We start from the raw sequence: 16,640 nt of genomic DNA, 5'->3' as shown, positions 1-16,640 counted from the left end.
AACCAAAGTACGAGCTGCAGCTTACACTGGCTAAGATACTGCCATTTGTGACGCTTCAAAGAGCCCTAGTAACCATAAGCATCCTTTGTGGGGAGTAGTAGCTATCAAATTATGCTATTAAGAGTCAAAACTCGGGTGTGGGTACCTCATGGGGTATTTAAAACGTCCCTGGCAACATACACCAAAGAGCAAGATTTTGGCATAGAATCCAAAGTAGAGAAGTGCCAATAGACACGCAGTAAGGCTAGTGCTTGAACAAGTAGTGGACAAGATATCATGAAACCACTGGAACTTAGAGAAACAAAGATAGAATAGAAGCAACTGCATACTTGGTTGAACAAACATGAGAACACAAAGACAAAATGTTGCAATACTGCTTGATGGACCTCTAAGTGACTACTAAAGAACTTAGAGGGCCCCATAGTATCATCCACATGTGTGGAGCTTTTTGGCATAAGTTCCGTCAGAACTCAAGACATTAATAGGATGCTCTTCCCGAGTACACTTGCTTAAAAAATAACATAACTCCTTCTTAGAGACAGTTGATCCTGGCAAGAACAGCATAACTCCGTAGTCCCCAGACCCCAGTCGACTAGCAAAATTCATACTCCCAAAACAAACGAAGGCGTGGGAACTCTCTAGTTTTCTGGCTTGCTTCAAGCTAGAGTCACAAAACTCAAAAGGGGGACGTTTCCTGAAAGATATAGGGGGTGTTTGGATGGAATCAAAACCATAATTTTAAAAATGCTTTTATGGTATACGAAATAAATATGTGAAAGAGTTTATCTCGATTTACGAAAAAGTACTTTTTAGAAACACTTTTGATGCTACCCAAACACCCCGAAACTAAGACTTGTGCTTGACCCAAAGACCGGACCTTCTCTACTTGATCTAGAAGAATCCTTTTCTCTCGCAAGCTAAACTCTTTCACACCACTTTGAAGAGAATTACTGTCACCAAAATCCATAAGCGTATCTTGAGGTTCAAGTTTTGGGAGTGATTGGCAACCATTAAAAGTGCTTTGAAAAAGCACTTCTCCGTAAAATGAGGCAAATTCCTCTGCATATTATTTTGTGTACCGTAAAATCACTTTTAAAACTATAGTTTGGTTTCTACTTAAACACTCCTGGTCTCTTAAAACAAAGCGCGATCATTAGCCTCTCATTTATGCTTCCGCGTGGCAGCATGGGGAGTCTGATTATGATTATTAGAAACTCCAGCACCACTCAAGCACTCCTGTGATTCAATGAGACTTGTTATCCTAGAGTGATCCGATGCTTTCCTCATAACTAGGGGTGGGAATAGGCCAGGCGGCCTGTCAGGGGCCTGTGGCCTGGCCTGTAAATAGCCTGGCCTGGCCTGGCCTATTTAACTATCAGAACAGGCTCAGGCCTGTGAAATGGCCTGTTTATCTTATCAGGCCAGGCTCAAGCCTGATAATCAGCCTTTTAGGCCTGTTAGGCCGGTCTGGGCCTGTTTTTTTTCTTAGGGTTAAAATTGTAATTTCATAGGGGGTGAGAAATTTACCCTAAGTCACTCAGTCACTCCTACTCTCCCGGTCTCCCCGCTCACGCTACCGTCGCCACTCGCCCGTCTCTTCTTCAATCTTCAGTTCTTCGACTTTGGAGTTTGGACGGTCCCATTTCATTTTCGCCGAAAACAGACTACGCTTAATCCTTCCAGCCCAAACAGCGTACAGTGGAAGTTCCAGGCTTCTCTACTCTCTGGTCGGCGCTCGGCAACAGAAAATAGCAGACGGCAGAACTCAGAAGCTAGTCGACGGCGGTGCACGGGCTGATAGCGGCACATTCAGGTACCCACTAGCTAATCGCACACGCTTCCCTTCCTCCCTTCTTCTTCCATTTTGTTCTTCGGTTGATCGCTGCGTTTTCGATTCCATCATAGATATAAATCTGCTGCCTCTGCATTTTCGATTCCATCACATATATATATATGTATTATCTAGTCAAGCGCTGCCTATTGATTCTTTTATTTCTGGATTGAGAATACCGAGTGTTGTAGCCTGATTGATTCTTTTATGGTTCAAACTTCTGATCTGCCGACGCCGTGCAAAGACCCCGGTGATTTAGCCTTGTTTGTTTGCAAATTTGTCTCCCAAAGCTCTCAGCCTCTCACTTACATTCAGAAGTTGCAGTCCGAGTTAACATTGGCAGAACAAGTAAGTTGTAAGTTTTCTCTTTGGTTCACAAATTTAATGCATTGATTGTGTTTGCTTCTAAAATTATAATTCGTGATATGAATGTCCTTATTCTGGGAGAAAGGGGAACCACTAGAATAAAAATATTTGCATCGATCTGTAGACTGCAAGTAAGCCTGAGGACGTGTTTGCTTCTTCTTCGTGTTCTTATCTGATAAATTAATCCAAGGTTTGTGATTGATATATAGGCTGGAGTCATTATTAGTTTTCTGGTATTTGTGATTGATATATCGGTTGGAGTCATTATTAGTTTTCTAGTAATAATAGTCAATTCAGGTAGCTCATCAATCTGTTTCATATCAGATTTGCTGAATATAATGGTCAATTCATCAGCTTTATTTGCATTGCTCTTGCTGAGGACGTGTTTGCTCTTGCTCGTTGCTCTTGCTCGTTCCTCTTATTCAGTATATTAATTTACATACTCTTTATTTTTCTGATTTTTTATTGTTATTGAGTTCTAGTTAATGTCAACTCCACTTGGAAGTGAAACAATGTCATCCAATTCAGTTCCTCCTAATACAAATGCAATTGAGGTCAATCAACAAGCACCAACAGATTCTAGTCAACAAACTAATGATGAGAATAATGGTGGTGATTGTATCATTCAGAAAAAGAGACGAAAGACTTCAGGTATTTGGGAGGAAATGGATCAAGTTGAAACTGATAATGGGCTCAAAGGTAGATGCAAGTATTGCAAACAACTATTTGCATACTCAGGCAAGGGAGCTAGCACTTCCCATCTTTGGAGGCATGTTGGATCTTGCTTGCAAAGGAAGTTGCACACTTCTTCACAACAAAAGCAACCCACCATTCCATTCCAACCTTCTAATCAGAGTGTTAATCCATTTATAGCACCTGGTGCGAGATATTCTAATGAAAAGATGAGGGAAATAATGGCTACTGCAATTATGGTACACGAGCATCCTTTTAACATTGTTGAGGATGAGGTCTGGATGTGGGGCTTTCAGTATGCAAATTCTGAATTTCAAAAAATTTCTCGCAAGACGGCAAGAAGTGATTGTTTGGCCATATATGAGGCAGAAAAGAAACAATTAAAAGCTCTATTACAAGGTGTGAGCAAGATTAGTTTGACCACTGATATGTGGAAATCAGCTCACCAAGTAGCTGAATACATGGTTATCACTGGTCATTTCATAGATGCGGGGTGGAATCTGCAAAAGAGGGTTTTGAGTTTTGTAAAAGTTCCTGCTCCTAGACGGGGAATTGACGTGGCAGATGCTATTTTCAAGTGTTTGAAGGCTTGGGGGATTGAAAACAAAGTATTTTCTATTTCAGTTGACAATGCTTCTTATAATGATTCTTGTTTGAGGGCTCTTAAAGATACCCTATCACTTAGTAGTTCATTGCCTCTTGGTGGTAGTTTGTTTCATGTTAGATGTTGTGCACACATACTAAATTTGTTGGTGCAAGATGGCCTTGGTAGAATTAGGGACATCATACATAATGTCCGTGAGAGTGTGAAATATATTAACTATAATGATTCAAGGCTGAAAGCATTTTGTGATGTTGTTGAGCAGAAACGGTTGAAGGAAAAGAAGCTCATCATTGATTGTCCAACAAGATGGAATTCTACATATAAGATGTTGTCTACTGCTTTGAAGTTCAAGGTTGTCTTTCCTGCTTATAAAGAAAGAGAGCCACATTACAACTATGCACCATCAGAAGAGGATTGGAATAAGGTTGAGAAGATTTGTAAACTTTTAGAAGTGTTCAATCTAGCAACCCATGTCATCTCAGGTAGTGAGTATCCTACTGCAAATTTGTACCTTCCTGAAGTTTGGAGAGTGAAACAAGTAATTGATAATGCCATAGAAGATGATGATTTCTTCATTACAGACATGGCATCCTCAATGAAAGAGAAGTTTGACAAATATTGGGGGGAATGTAATATGTTAATGGCTATTGCAAGTGTTCTAGATCCGAGGTGCAAATTGTTGGAAATTGTGCCCTAGGGGCCAATCATTATGTTTTGAACATTGTTAATTTATGAATTTATTAATTACGTTATCATATTATTTGCATGTTTACTGTGATGACTATCCTTGGATAACTCATGGTTTATCCTAAATGTCCCTGGTCGGTCATCTATGTGGGAGCAAAGATGAAATAAGACCAGTATGACTTTAAAGATATATAGAGATATAAATTAAAGTCATAGGCACATGTAAGAGTACAAGGTGTTGGACCGACCCGCTATGAGAGAGCTGCATGGGTTAAGTCATAAGCTTCTCTCATATACAAACCATGTCACTGTGCCCTTTGACCTGAGATCATCATGGATTCCTACATGAGAAACGCTTAGCTTTGACCTAGTTAAAAGTCACTTTTGACCGAGTGACCATAAAGACTATGTTCAGGCTTAGTGGTTTTTCATGCGGAGGAATGTGAATGGTCAAGATGGAATTTGTCCCTCACATTCGTAGAGAGACATTACTGGGCCCCTCGATGAGTGAGTCTGAGAAATGTATGGCCATACTATAATGGAAAGGTAGTTCCGTTTCTATACTCAGACTACTCAAGGATCGAGAAAGTAACGGTCATGAATAGGAGGATGACATTCTCCATGCCTCATCCATGACCAAAATGTCGTGTGACAAAAGGGACGTGATATGGTTGTATGAAAGGTTGCATCGTTCAATGATCCTCATATGTTTTGGGTAGTCGTGATGTCTTGCTAGAGACCGCTTACGACTTGTGAGTCATTATAGTTAATGGCCCACTGCCAACTTCATATGGGCCTACAGGGTCGCACACAAAATAGCCCAACACGAGTTATGATGTCCAAATTCATTGAATCTAAGATATGTCCAGATTCAATGAATAATATAGGGTGGACGTGTATATATATATATATAAATTCGTATATATATAAGAGATATTAATTGTTAGATTTAATTTATAAGGATAAATTAAATATATAAATTAATTCCGTCATCTCTTTATTAAATAAATAAGTGAATTAAATCTGTGAGACGGATTTAATTCAAACCATATTTATTTAATTGTTCTCTTATCTGATTAGGCAATATTTGATATTGTATTAATTTCGGAATTAATTTAGAGTTAATTTCGAAATTAAATATTATTCATTAAACCTATAGCATCCTATATATTTGATATGAGGAGCTAGGGTTTTAGTTAGAGTAACAACAGATAAGAGACGGCCTAAGAGAGATAAGAGTGGACGGATTTCTAAAACCCTAAACGGACATAGGCGCTAGCACGCCATTCGAGGTTGAGGGCTACTCGTGTGGATACCGGTAGAGGAAGCCGACCGGAGTTGTCGACTTCGAACGACAAAGGAGGCGAGCAGAAGCATCCTGAACGACCGAATCATCGAGTCACCAGGAAATCGAACGCCTGAAGGTAATGCTTCTTACTACCTGACTTAAACGCGATCGGTAGATCCGGGAAAGGGATTGAAAGTTTTAAAATTTTATGTCGTTTTCCGCTACGCGTCGTCTTTCAATTCCCTTCACAAATTATATGTTGTTAATTATTGTTTCCCTCTAATTTATAAACCTGATTATGTGGCTTCAGAGAATGTGGATAAAGTGGTGAGTAGTATGAAAACAATGTATGATGAGTATATTGGCATGTATAAGGGAGAGACAACTATGGGTAATGAACTTGTTAATGCTAGCAACAACTCTCCTGTCAATGTTTCTGGTTCTTCCATAGTTACTGGATTCGACCAAATCATGAGCATTGTTCGTGAAAAGCAAGCAATTCCCCCAATGAAATCAGAATTGGAAGCTTACCTTGAGGAGGGTGTTTACATTCCCGATGGTAGTTCTAACTCATTCAGCGCCTTGGAGTGGTCGAAAAATAATAGTCTAAAGTATAAGATTTTGTCTAAGATGGCAGCTGATGTCTTAGCTATTCCAATTTCAACAGTGGCATCAGAGTCCACATTCAGTGCTGGTGGTAGAGTTATTGATGAATATCGTTCTAAATTGAATGAACAATCAATTGAAGCACTTATTTGTGGTGGGGATTGGCTTCGCAATAAGTATGGTTTGAAAAAGAAACCAAAGGTACAAATCTTGAATTATAAAAATAATACAATTTCTTATATTTATTAGTTATTAAATTTTGTTATGATCTAATATATATTTGATTTTTTCTTCTCAGGTGTTTGAACAAGAAGAAGAAATTGTGTTGAAGATTTAATGCTTTGTAGTTGTATGATTCGTTATAATTGTAACAAGAACAATTGTGTTAATTTGATTATTTCATATTTTGTTTGTATTTTGGATAATTTGGATGAAGTTATTATAATTTTGAATGGATTTATTTATGTTTACAATTTATTAAAAAATGCAGGCCTCTTAACAGGCCACAGGCCAGGCTCAGGCCAATTAAAAGGCCTTTTACAGGCCACAGGCCAGGCTCAGGCCAACAGGCCTCATCACAGGCCTGGCCTATTAAGGGTGAGGCCTGGCCTGGCCTGGCCTAGCCTGTTTCCACCCCTACTCATAACATAGTCCCAACCATGAAAAGCAACAAATCCTGATCCATGAAAGTTAATGTGATTAGATCTTGGCCCATTAAAAGAAGTGATAAGCCCGTCAGTGGAAGCAAGCCTCTGAACAGTTCTTGTTCTCGTGACCCAATCTATTGCATTTAAAACAGATGCCACTGATATGCCCAAGCATTAAGGAAGGGGAAACTTTTGCTTCTGAATTTATGGGAGAGAGGCATGCATTTAATGACATCTTCTTCTCCAATGCAATCCTGACACGCAGGCCATTTGCATGTGGTAGAAGACGCGTCGAAGCTCAAGAAAGTGCCTAGCCTTCCACCACGAAACTTTGCTACCTTTCCTTCGTATAACAATCCAGTGGAATACCATAAAATCTCATCCACACGACCACACATGAACTTTGGGAAAAAGGGCAGAACCTAACAAAGTATCAGAAGTCCTTTCATATATTGCTGCGGAGAAACCTTGAAGAATCCACGTTCCTTGACTTAACGCTATTTGAATGGAATCAAAATCATAATTTTAAAATTATTTTTACAGTATACTCCTCTGATCCTATTTATAAGATAGAAAGAGAATTTTTTTATCCTATTTATAAGTCACTTCATTAAATTTTTATCATGAATGTACTATATTATCCTTCATTTATTATAATGTACGTAGTTATTTTTTGAAAAGTATATATATTAAATAGGGATAAAATTGAAAAGTAGCTGTATTTTAATTAGAAGTTAATATAGCTTAAGATTTTTCTTAGTTTATGTGAAATATGTTGAAAATACCTTATAAATAGGACTAGAAGAGTATAAAGTAAATATGTGAAAGAGTTTTTCTTAATTTACAAAAAAGTGTTTTTAAAAAATACTATTCATCGTAGCGAAGCACCCCCTTAAAATAACATCAAGCTGTTGATGAGGACGAGTAAAATATAGAACAAATAGATTCTCAACATCTTGCGGCACCCTTATGATACCCTTTGAATTCCAATAATATCGGCTTAAAGCTTGAAGTTTTGCTGCATGCAGCTTCCTCACACCAAGAACTTTGACAAAGAGAAAACGTTTTAGGCAGAAAGCTAGATGAGAATTATCACAGGCTGGAGGTTTCATCTTGTAAACTACAAAGAACCACACACCTAAGATAACAAACACCAACCCCAATAGAAAGTAGCAGCAAACCAAGCCGAAGACAAGAAGCAAAAGCAAACTAAACTGAAGCTGAAACAAACTGAAAAAGATCAAACCAGGAAAGTATAGAAAATAAGGTACCTCATGAGCTCAGAAGAACCTTCGAGCAAGAAACTTCTTAGAGAGAAAACCCTCCTTCCTCCCCTGTAGGAGATGCAAGTGTGGAGTAATAACTATACATTATTATTGCTACAGAAGATAAATATATAAAGATGATCGAAATATGTAAATTTCAAAATAGTCTTTTAAAATGATTTATAAAATTAAAATTTATAATATAACATATATATTTATACATGCAGTAAATCACCGTCATTAATAAATATCAAATCAAAATTATTTCTTTGTTATTTTATTCACCCAAATTTATTAACTTGTATCAACATCTAAATGTTAAATTGTATGCATGTCAATTCAATTATTTGTATAAAAATATTCATTGGCTTCAAAGGACATAAAAATTAGTTATTCTAAAAATATACAAATTCAATTATTTGTATAACAATGTTAAATGGCTATAATGCCAATTTCCAAAACTACAAGAATCAAATTCCACAATAATAGTGAGTCCAAAAAAAAAATTCCACAATAATAGAAAGGCATTGACCAATTTTTGAATTATAAATACAAAATTGAAAACCCAAATAATCATCAATTGATATGGGCTGCTTCTCTTTAAAAGGTATTTATTCAATGGGCCAGCAAACCTGGCCCAAAACATGAGTAATTGACGTTGCTTTGATATTCCCATGGCTCAACACCAAACAAGAAGATATACCTCCCAAATTTTGAATCAGGAGAAAAAAAGTCCACCTTGATTCTCTTCTTCTACGTTTGGCATTGTTTCACCATAATCCCGCAATTTTCCTTTCTTTCAGGTAATAGTAGCACTCTTCTTGGCTTCACGGGGGACAAAATCTTTAGCTACTTCATCTTCCGTTATTCTCATTCTTGAAATTTGGATAAGATAAAAATGCAGTTTAGTGGGAACTAGCTAGCAGGTTTTCTGGATATATGTATTCTTTGAGGTATGGCTTGTTTTTCTGTTACTTGTAGTGCTGGTTTGTCTATTACCCACGATAATTTTGGAGTTAGTATGGCACAAACAAGATACTTTGGGTCTCATGGCGTTTTTTGCACTCGCTTGTTTCATTTTCCTTCTGTGAGGTATAATCAATGCTTCAAATCTCAACACGGGTTGTTCTGCAATCAGAAAATTGGACATTCTGATCGAAAATGTGGAACTAATTTGTTGAGGTTTCCATATCGTTCTAATTCTCGTTCTCAACTCCATAAACATGGAATTGAACCTCTGATGAATGGAAGTAGAGGAGATAGAAGGACACAATATGGTAAAGCGGAAGGAAACAACGGCAGAAAGAGATTTTCGCTGAGATTACGGCCAAGGTTACGGTTACTAGCGGCAAGGATGAAACGGTCTCCGATTAAATCCTTTTTGAATGAGGTGGGAATCTTTATCCGGAAGAACATTAGAGCAGTGGCCTTTTCTACCTCAGTTTCCATTGTATTGGGCCTTTGTTACATGTTTCTGAAATTGACGGCATTTCCCTCTCCAACAATAGTTCCATATTCAGATTTAATTACAAACCTTCAAAGTGGATCTGTTACCAGAGTTTTACTTGAAGAGGGATCTCGACGGATATATTATAATGTGAACTCTCAGAATGATAAGGACAAGCAAATTACTGATAATGATTCGCAAGGGATGAATGTTTCAGTCGATCAGGATATGAATAAGCTTGCAAGTGACGACACTTCAAAAACTGGCCCAACTAGGCTAGTGAATGTACTAGGCAAGTTCTCTAGGACTCGAACTTCTGTTCCTGAGTGGCAGTATTCCACAAGAAAAATTGATCATGACGAAAAATTTCTTGTTAGTTTAATGAGAGAAAAGGGTGTTACATATAGCTCATCCCCTCAGTCAATGTTAATGTCAATGAGGAGCATTTTGTTAACAGTTTTAACGCTGTGGATACCTCTTATTCCATTGATGTGGCTTCTATATCGTCAACTTTCTGCTGCTAATAGCCCGGCAAAGAAGCAAAAACCGCATACTCAAAATGTTGGATTCGATGATGTGGAAGGTGTTGATGCAGCGAAAGCAGAGCTCATGGAGGTAATGACCTTTTTTTGTGACGACTGAGTATTTATGTAATATGGACTTAGATTTTGCTTTTTTGTTTGTTTGATCATTAAGTCTCTTCCAGACTTCCACCATTAAACAGAAGTCCGCAATTGGGCCGTCAGAGTGACTTGTGTTCAAGATAATTAGATTTAAGGTGAATACTTTGTTAGAAAACGGACTATAGTTGTTTCTTTGGAATCTCTTATGTTGTGATTCCTAAAATGTGATCCAACATAAATTGCTAGTATATAGCATGTAAGAAGAAATATGATAACAACTTATAACAGAATATAAACAAGGTTAAACTAACTAATTTGAGCTTTGTTAATGTTGATGGTTGGGAGAAGAAATATAGTAGAAGCAAACATCAACTAGTTTCCTCTAAAATATATAGTAATTTGTGCTTTGATTGAAAGAAAATAATAAGTAAACGGGATGGTAGCTAAGGCAGTGACACAAACTTGATAGTCAAGAAATTATTTACATAGTAATTATGGATGACATTTTTGCTTCTTCACAACCACAATTGAGATTACTTTAGAAATATGAATGCCTGAATATTCTTTTGACCATCGATTATTTTATTAACATATTTAACTTTTGTTATAGACCCTTGTGTATTCATGTTTTGGCATCTTAAGCAATTTCATGTAGATGAAGAAAACTTTCATCATGTGTTAAATCATTTGTACTTCAGGTACAATTGAGTTAGCCTATTCCGATCATTCACTGTAAGGACTTGGGGAATGGCCTCCTTCCTCCTTTAGTATTTCAATTTTTCTGGTGTTAGCCTTAACCATTTGCTGTTGTGGCATAAGCATTGTATGGAAAGTTTAGCCCAATAAGGCAATACAAGTTAAAGGTGACTTGCTGTTTAAATTCCCGGAAAGACCGTCTTATAAAATTACTTTAGGTTATAGGTTAAGAGGATTGACAAAACCACAAGGATTTTTTTTTTTCCCTGGTTACTAGGAATGGATAATAGTAGGGGACTTTATTTAGTTGGGTGGTTCCTTAAGCCTATGAAGGAGAGTAGTGTAGGCTTAGAGAGTTCTACACTGGAATCTTATTCTCTTTAGCATTGGGTGATCTAGAACAATACAGTCTTCGCTAAAATTTGTGGGGATAGGATAAAAATATTGGGGTCTATTGTACTCACTTGAGTATCTGGAAGTTCATGTCTCAGGTATGTTGTTCTTTTGGTGAACCAAATGAGGGGTGGAAAATTCATTTTTTTCCTCCCTTATCAAATTTCTACCTTGCTCCCATTGTTTCCCTTTTTCCTCTTTTGAATGTCCTCATTTCTAGGAATATCCCTTACTTTTGGAACCTGGATGACTGGGATTTCTGATTCGGTCCTGCATTCTTATTTCAAATCATCAGTCTGATTTGACGATGAACAGGATGTATAATATTTTAAAAGTGTTTAGAAAGATTGTATTGTTTTCTAGCATTTAAATCTTGTTGAGATATGTTGAAAAATATTGAAGGGGAAAAGTTGCACAAACCCCAGCAAAATGCGTTGACAAAGATTGAAAGAATAAGAAAAAAAATACTAGGATTGTATATTTTATATTGATGTTTTTTTATGCCTTTACATGGACCAGAGACCCATCTGGATCTTTTACTTGTAAATAATTCTTTAATTTCATATTGGGAACCCTTTCCTCAAAATTCTGCTTTGAGTAATGAGCCTTTGACAGGTTTTGTTTTTTCATAATAGCTTTGCTGTTTGTAATGTTTGTAAAGCTATATCTGCATCGAAAATTGCATAATTGATTCTTAGTAGGGATCATTTTCAGAGATTCTAGTGTTGATATAATTTCTGTAGATGATTTATAATTAATTATATGTCATTTGTGAAAAGGATTACTATTGTATTTATTGTAGACGGTCTAAGTCCCATGTATATGTAGGTTCAACTGTTCATGGAACCTAAATGGCAATTTTGTTTTGACACATTTAAGCAAAAACCCATTAGTAATGCAGACACGACATATTGCAATTCAAGTCCCATGTTTTTTTTTTTTTTGCCTCCTGTGTTTGTGTCAATTTGTAGGCCAGGGTTGACTCCGATTGTGTCTGTGCTTGCCCTGAGTGAGGGCAATTGATTAAAAAGAGATTGGACGTTCTCTTAAGATGTTATGTTGCCCCTGAGTTTTGAAATGGGAAGTTCTTGAATTTCTTTATATGACCTAATACATGAAATGACAATTTTGGAAGCATTCTTCCATAAAGGCCATGTAGATAGCACCTCACATTCCATGATAAATTTACTTAAGGACAAGATATAAATCATGTAAGTTAAAGACAAAAGTAAGAAAAGGAAAATTTAGCTGGTCAAGTTGTCTGGATGAGCATACATTTTTAGTCCTTTTACTTTTGATCATTATAATTTAGTTTTCCGAGTTTAAAGAATAGGTTGACCTTCATCCCTTTTGTTTGTCCTAAAACACCTATACGGTTGCTGTTGATACGTTTGGTTTAAATGTTTTCTGACATATCTGTTGGAAAGAAAATGCAGCATCCTTGTGGACTCCTGCCTTATCTTATCAATATGTCACTGAAAATTAAACAACTGTCCAAGAAGAAATACAATTCACTTATGAAACCAAGGGGACCAGATTGTAATGACTATAAAAGTAAAAGGATGAAAATTAATTGAGCTTAGGAAGATTTAAAAAAACATATTCTAATTTGGTGTTTTTGATCATTCACTTTACCTTGAAGAAATTTTCTTGTAAATAGCCAAGCATCTTTGATTGTTTTCCTGACTTAGTCCCTTTTTTGTAGGTAGTTTCATGTCTGCAAGGAGATATTCAGTACCAAAAGCTAGGAGCTAAGTTACCAAGAGGCGTACTACTGGTAGGCCCTCCTGGGACTGGGAAAACATTACTTGCACGCGCAGTTGCAGGAGAAGCTGGTGTACCCTTTTTCACTGTATCTGCCAGTGAATTTGTTGAAATGTTTGTTGGAAGAGGAGCGGCAAGAATTAGGGACCTTTTCAAAGCAGCCAGGAAATTTGCGCCGTCAATTATATTCATTGATGAATTAGATGCAGTTGGAGGCAGGCGTGGGAGAAGTTTCAATGATGAACGTGACCAAACATTAAATCAGGCAAGCTTTTGGGCATATCTTAACAAAAGAATTGATATGTAACTTGTTCATAATTTTCAAGGACTAACTTATACATATACTAATTTTTGGGGATTAAAGCTAGATGGGTCCCAATAATCTTGAGACTAGTTTGTTGGTTCACTCATTGGGAAATAGTTGTGGGAGGAATCTAACATCTGGAAGCGCTAGAATTTATCTATACGTTTTTCCTTTTTTCTTTCCCTTACTGTAATGTCAGGTAGATAACAACAATTGTCATTTGTGTATTATTTTTTTCCATTGTATAATTTCTTCATGCACTACATAATCTTGAAAAATTGAAATTAAAGGGGGTTAAATCTCTTGCGCACTTAATGACTACTATTGGTTCTAACCTAAGCTTCTCTATATTTTCTGTCTCTGTAGTTGCTGACAGAAATGGATGGATTTGAGTCAGAGATGAGAGTTGTTGTTATTGCGGCAACAAATAGACCAGAAGCATTGGATCCAGCCCTATGTCGTCCTGGTCGTTTCTCAAGGAAAGTATATGTAGGAGAACCCGATGAAGAAGGAAGGAGAATGATATTGGCTGTACATCTAAGAGGAGTTCCTTTGGAGGAGGAAACCAGCATCATATGCCATTTAGTTGCTTCTCTCACCCCTGGTTTCGTAGGTGCTGATCTTGCAAACATTGTCAATGAAGCTGCTTTGCTTGCTGCTCGTAGAGGTAAAACTGAGTTATGAGTTACCATTTATATTCAAATCCCTTAGTTGTTATCACATACAACAACGTTATTCATCTCATGACGCCTTATGTTAAAATAGATTATAATTTAGAGTAATCTTTGATTGAAGAGAATGTAAGGCAAAAGGACTTGAATGTTTTCATTGTTTCTTGTAGCGTGCATTGAATGATGTTTGATTTTTTTTATATTTTCAAGACTGTTGAAATCAGTAATGTCAAACATATGCATTTGGACTCTGTTGCAGGCGGTGAAACTGTGACTAGAGAAGATATAATGGAAGCTATTGAAAGAGCAAAGTTTGGAATCAATGAAAAGAAGTTGAGTCCCAATACAATAAGCAAGGAGCTTGGGAAGATATTCCCATGGATGCCAACCTTGATGGGTAGAAGTGAGAGAACACCGAATGATCCCCAAGGACCATTAGGCTACCAAGCATTGAGCTCATGAATGCGTTTGCATGTTTACAACCATTTACTTCTTGCTTGTAAGTAATAACAAATTTTGATCACTTCTTAGATATCTTGATAACATTAGCGATTAAGCAGCCACTATATTGTTTGGCAAAGCTATCAAATTTGTTTTGTACGATGGGTTTGTCATGGCAAAGGGTTCGGTCTTTTACTTCAGATGATAAGGGGTCTAACATATTTTATTAGAGTTGAGCGCCTTTTCGTGTTTTTTTTTTTTTGGACAGAAGCCTTTTCGTGTTTAAATCTCCTCGTATTTACCATTAGATTGTGATTTAATAATAACACTGAAAAAAATAACTAGAGGTCTTTGGTCATTAATTTTTTCTCCAAGAGATGGAGGGAAAAACAATTGAGGAGATATTTCCATGTACTTTCGGCCAAAAATTGATATGGCAGTCAAAATTTACACAAGATCTTGATTTTGAGTTGAATTAGCGTATCCATCAGCGTAGAACAACTACAGAGGGCGATAAATCTATCTACAAGACATAGGATCGTGTATATTCAAATCCGATTTCAGCCAATTAAAATCTTTTCATTTATAGAATACCAAAGACTCAGCCAACATTAAATATAGTTCAGGATACACCGTAAAGCAAAAGTTCTCAATGCAAGCTACGTTACTAATGTAAAAAAGCAAAAACTTAAAACGCCTTCAAGTTCCTCCAAAGTTAGAGAGGCGTGTCCCCATATCCTTCAGCGATACTGCCAATGAAAGTGTTAAAAATCCGTTAATATTGTCAACATAAAGTACAAGATATATATCAGTACTCATGACAAATCCTGTACGGTGCATCTGATTCTTTGTAAAGAGAAAAAAGTGATGGTAAAACAATACAGAGCAAGTAATACAAAGACTATTCTTTTCTACCTTAATGAAGCCAATTTCCTTGGCATTGCTTCGGAAGCACTGGCGGCAACACATAAGCCCATACTTCCTAATCAAACCATGAGGGTTACCACACACCCGGCTGGAAAAACACAAGGAAAATTAGTCATAATCAACGTAACTATTCAACATTGAATCAAGATATTAAAAAAAAAAAAAAGCACCCAATTAAAGAAATCCACGGTAGTAATTGAGACCAAAAAAATTCTAGCTCTATGACCAAAGATAAGCCAGCTTTTAGAAGTGCTTGATGCACAAGCTCGGTTCTAAACATTATGACCGGCCCCAATGCAACATCTGCCATGTTTTACAATGTAGAAGGCGATAAAAATCGCAAATAATAGAACCCCAGGTTAGTAAACAAATAACCTAACCAATAACTTACTATTCGATAAATAGAATAAACTAGTCATTTAATCCCTGAATTATTGGCCCCGGTCAATTAACTTTACTCTCTAAATGAGGCGAATGCACATGCTGACACTAGAAATTAACAAATCCGCTCCACATTAACATTCTTAGAGTCCTTGAATCAAAAAGAAACTGCAGTAGTTTGTTATTTTCATGGTCTAAATGTAGATGAATCTGATAATTTGGACATCCAAAATGTCAGTTCACTAGTTCAGTCATTGAAAATATACATAATCACCAAGGTTATTGTGCAATTTGATTATTCGATTGATTATGAACATTATGGCTAAACCGCATCAGAAGACAAAGGGCTTAACATCGTTAAACCAAAATAAATCAAATCACTTAAGATACTCTTGATTACAAACACGAACAAACGATTCAGCCATCATATTGGGGCTCAGAGATAACTTGGCGCTAAAGATGAACACTTTAACAACCATCTGATAATGAGATTTGAAAGGGTCAACCAACTAAACGATTCAAATCCATCATGCCCCATGAAACAGAACAGTTTTCCATAGAAATCTATATTCGCTGAGAAATTAAACGCGAACCGGTAAACCTACCAGGTGCGAGAACCAGGACCGTAGTTCTTAGGGTGAGAATTCCACACGTTGGAGTGACCCATCTTCAGCTGCGCCAAGAAACTCTGCTTCGGCTACCAAAGCTCGCGGCTGCTGATGAATGGACGCAGAGGAGGTAGGGGGTTGATATCACGCTGTTATATATGCCAAGTGAAAACCCTAATTAGACTCTTTCAGTTCAACGACGTCGTATCATGATGAGAGGTATGACCCAAACCGACCCTGATTGAAATTTCTTTGGAAAAATCACAACCAGAATACCAGATCTCGAAAAAAAAGTTTTAAAAGTTATTATTTTTATTTTGAAATTTATGTTGTTTAGATTATTATTGGGATTTTTTAGTAATTATTTTTTTCTTGAGATCTCATTGTAATTCTCCTAA

The 16,640-nt window shown here is 36.8% G+C and overlaps 4 protein-coding genes across 4 annotated transcripts; 3 read left to right on the top strand and 1 right to left on the bottom strand.

The window, feature by feature from the left end:
- The first annotated feature begins 1,399 nt into the window (after positions 1–1,399).
- On the top strand, positions 1,400–4,191 carry LOC114734583 (zinc finger BED domain-containing protein RICESLEEPER 2-like). Its single transcript, XM_028922202.1, has 4 exons — positions 1,400–1,465; positions 1,542–1,813; positions 2,023–2,179; positions 2,680–4,191. Exons 1-4 carry the CDS (start codon positions 1,400–1,402, stop codon positions 4,189–4,191), a joined length of 2,007 nt encoding a protein of 668 aa, XP_028778035.1.
- A 1,623-nt stretch (positions 4,192–5,814) lies between these two features.
- Positions 5,815–6,496, top strand: LOC114734582 (zinc finger BED domain-containing protein RICESLEEPER 2-like). Its single transcript, XM_028922201.1, has 2 exons — positions 5,815–6,276; positions 6,374–6,496. Exons 1-2 carry the CDS (start codon positions 5,815–5,817, stop codon positions 6,410–6,412), a joined length of 501 nt encoding a protein of 166 aa, XP_028778034.1. The 3' UTR covers positions 6,413–6,496.
- Positions 6,497–8,731: 2,235 nt separating this feature from the next.
- On the top strand, positions 8,732–14,485 carry LOC114734580 (probable inactive ATP-dependent zinc metalloprotease FTSHI 3, chloroplastic). The gene is made up of 4 exons (XM_028922199.1): positions 8,732–10,049; positions 12,852–13,175; positions 13,581–13,881; positions 14,145–14,485. Exons 1-4 carry the CDS (start codon positions 8,943–8,945, stop codon positions 14,345–14,347), a joined length of 1,935 nt encoding a protein of 644 aa, XP_028778032.1. The 5' UTR covers positions 8,732–8,942; the 3' UTR covers positions 14,348–14,485.
- A 388-nt stretch (positions 14,486–14,873) lies between these two features.
- LOC114734591 (40S ribosomal protein S29) lies at positions 14,874–16,363 on the bottom strand. The gene is made up of 3 exons (XM_028922213.1): positions 16,240–16,363; positions 15,242–15,341; positions 14,874–15,075 (listed from the first exon to the last, which is right to left on the bottom strand). The coding sequence occupies exons 1-3, from the start codon at positions 16,299–16,301 to the stop codon at positions 15,067–15,069; spliced, it is 171 nt and encodes a 56-aa protein (XP_028778046.1). The 5' UTR covers positions 16,302–16,363; the 3' UTR covers positions 14,874–15,066.
- Positions 16,364–16,640: the final 277 nt, after the last annotated feature.

The sequence above is a fragment of the Neltuma alba genome, unplaced genomic scaffold (assembly GCF_004799145.2).
Source record: "Neltuma alba isolate B1F8T4 unplaced genomic scaffold, ASM479914v2 tig00013118_pilon, whole genome shotgun sequence".
Lineage (NCBI taxonomy): Eukaryota > Viridiplantae > Streptophyta > Magnoliopsida > Fabales > Fabaceae > Neltuma > Neltuma alba.
The sequence above is the reverse complement of the archived record's forward strand: the minus strand, read 5'-3'. Positions and strand labels throughout refer to the sequence as shown.

Coding starts and splice junctions, on each gene's coding strand:
- LOC114734583 (XM_028922202.1), top strand. CDS start 1,400: ATGGCCTGTTTATCTTATCAGGCCAGGCTCAAGCCTGATAATCAGCCT. Junction 1,466..1,541: donor CTTTTAGGCCTGTTAGGCCG/GTCTGGGCCTGT, acceptor TAAGTCACTCAG/TCACTCCTACTCTCCCGGTC. Junction 2,180..2,679: donor AGTTAACATTGGCAGAACAA/GTAAGTTGTAAG, acceptor ATTGAGTTCTAG/TTAATGTCAACTCCACTTGG.
- LOC114734582 (XM_028922201.1), top strand. CDS start 5,815: ATGTATGATGAGTATATTGGCATGTATAAGGGAGAGACAACTATGGGT. Junction 6,277..6,373: donor GTTTGAAAAAGAAACCAAAG/GTACAAATCTTG, acceptor TTTTCTTCTCAG/GTGTTTGAACAAGAAGAAGA.
- LOC114734580 (XM_028922199.1), top strand. CDS start 8,943: ATGGCTTGTTTTTCTGTTACTTGTAGTGCTGGTTTGTCTATTACCCAC. Junction 10,050..12,851: donor CGAAAGCAGAGCTCATGGAG/GTAATGACCTTT, acceptor CCTTTTTTGTAG/GTAGTTTCATGTCTGCAAGG. Junction 13,176..13,580: donor GTGACCAAACATTAAATCAG/GCAAGCTTTTGG, acceptor CTGTCTCTGTAG/TTGCTGACAGAAATGGATGG.
- LOC114734591 (XM_028922213.1), bottom strand. CDS start 16,301: ATGGGTCACTCCAACGTGTGGAATTCTCACCCTAAGAACTACGGTCCT. Junction 15,342..16,239: donor GGTCCTGGTTCTCGCACCTG/GTAGGTTTACCG, acceptor GTGTTTTTCCAG/CCGGGTGTGTGGTAACCCTC.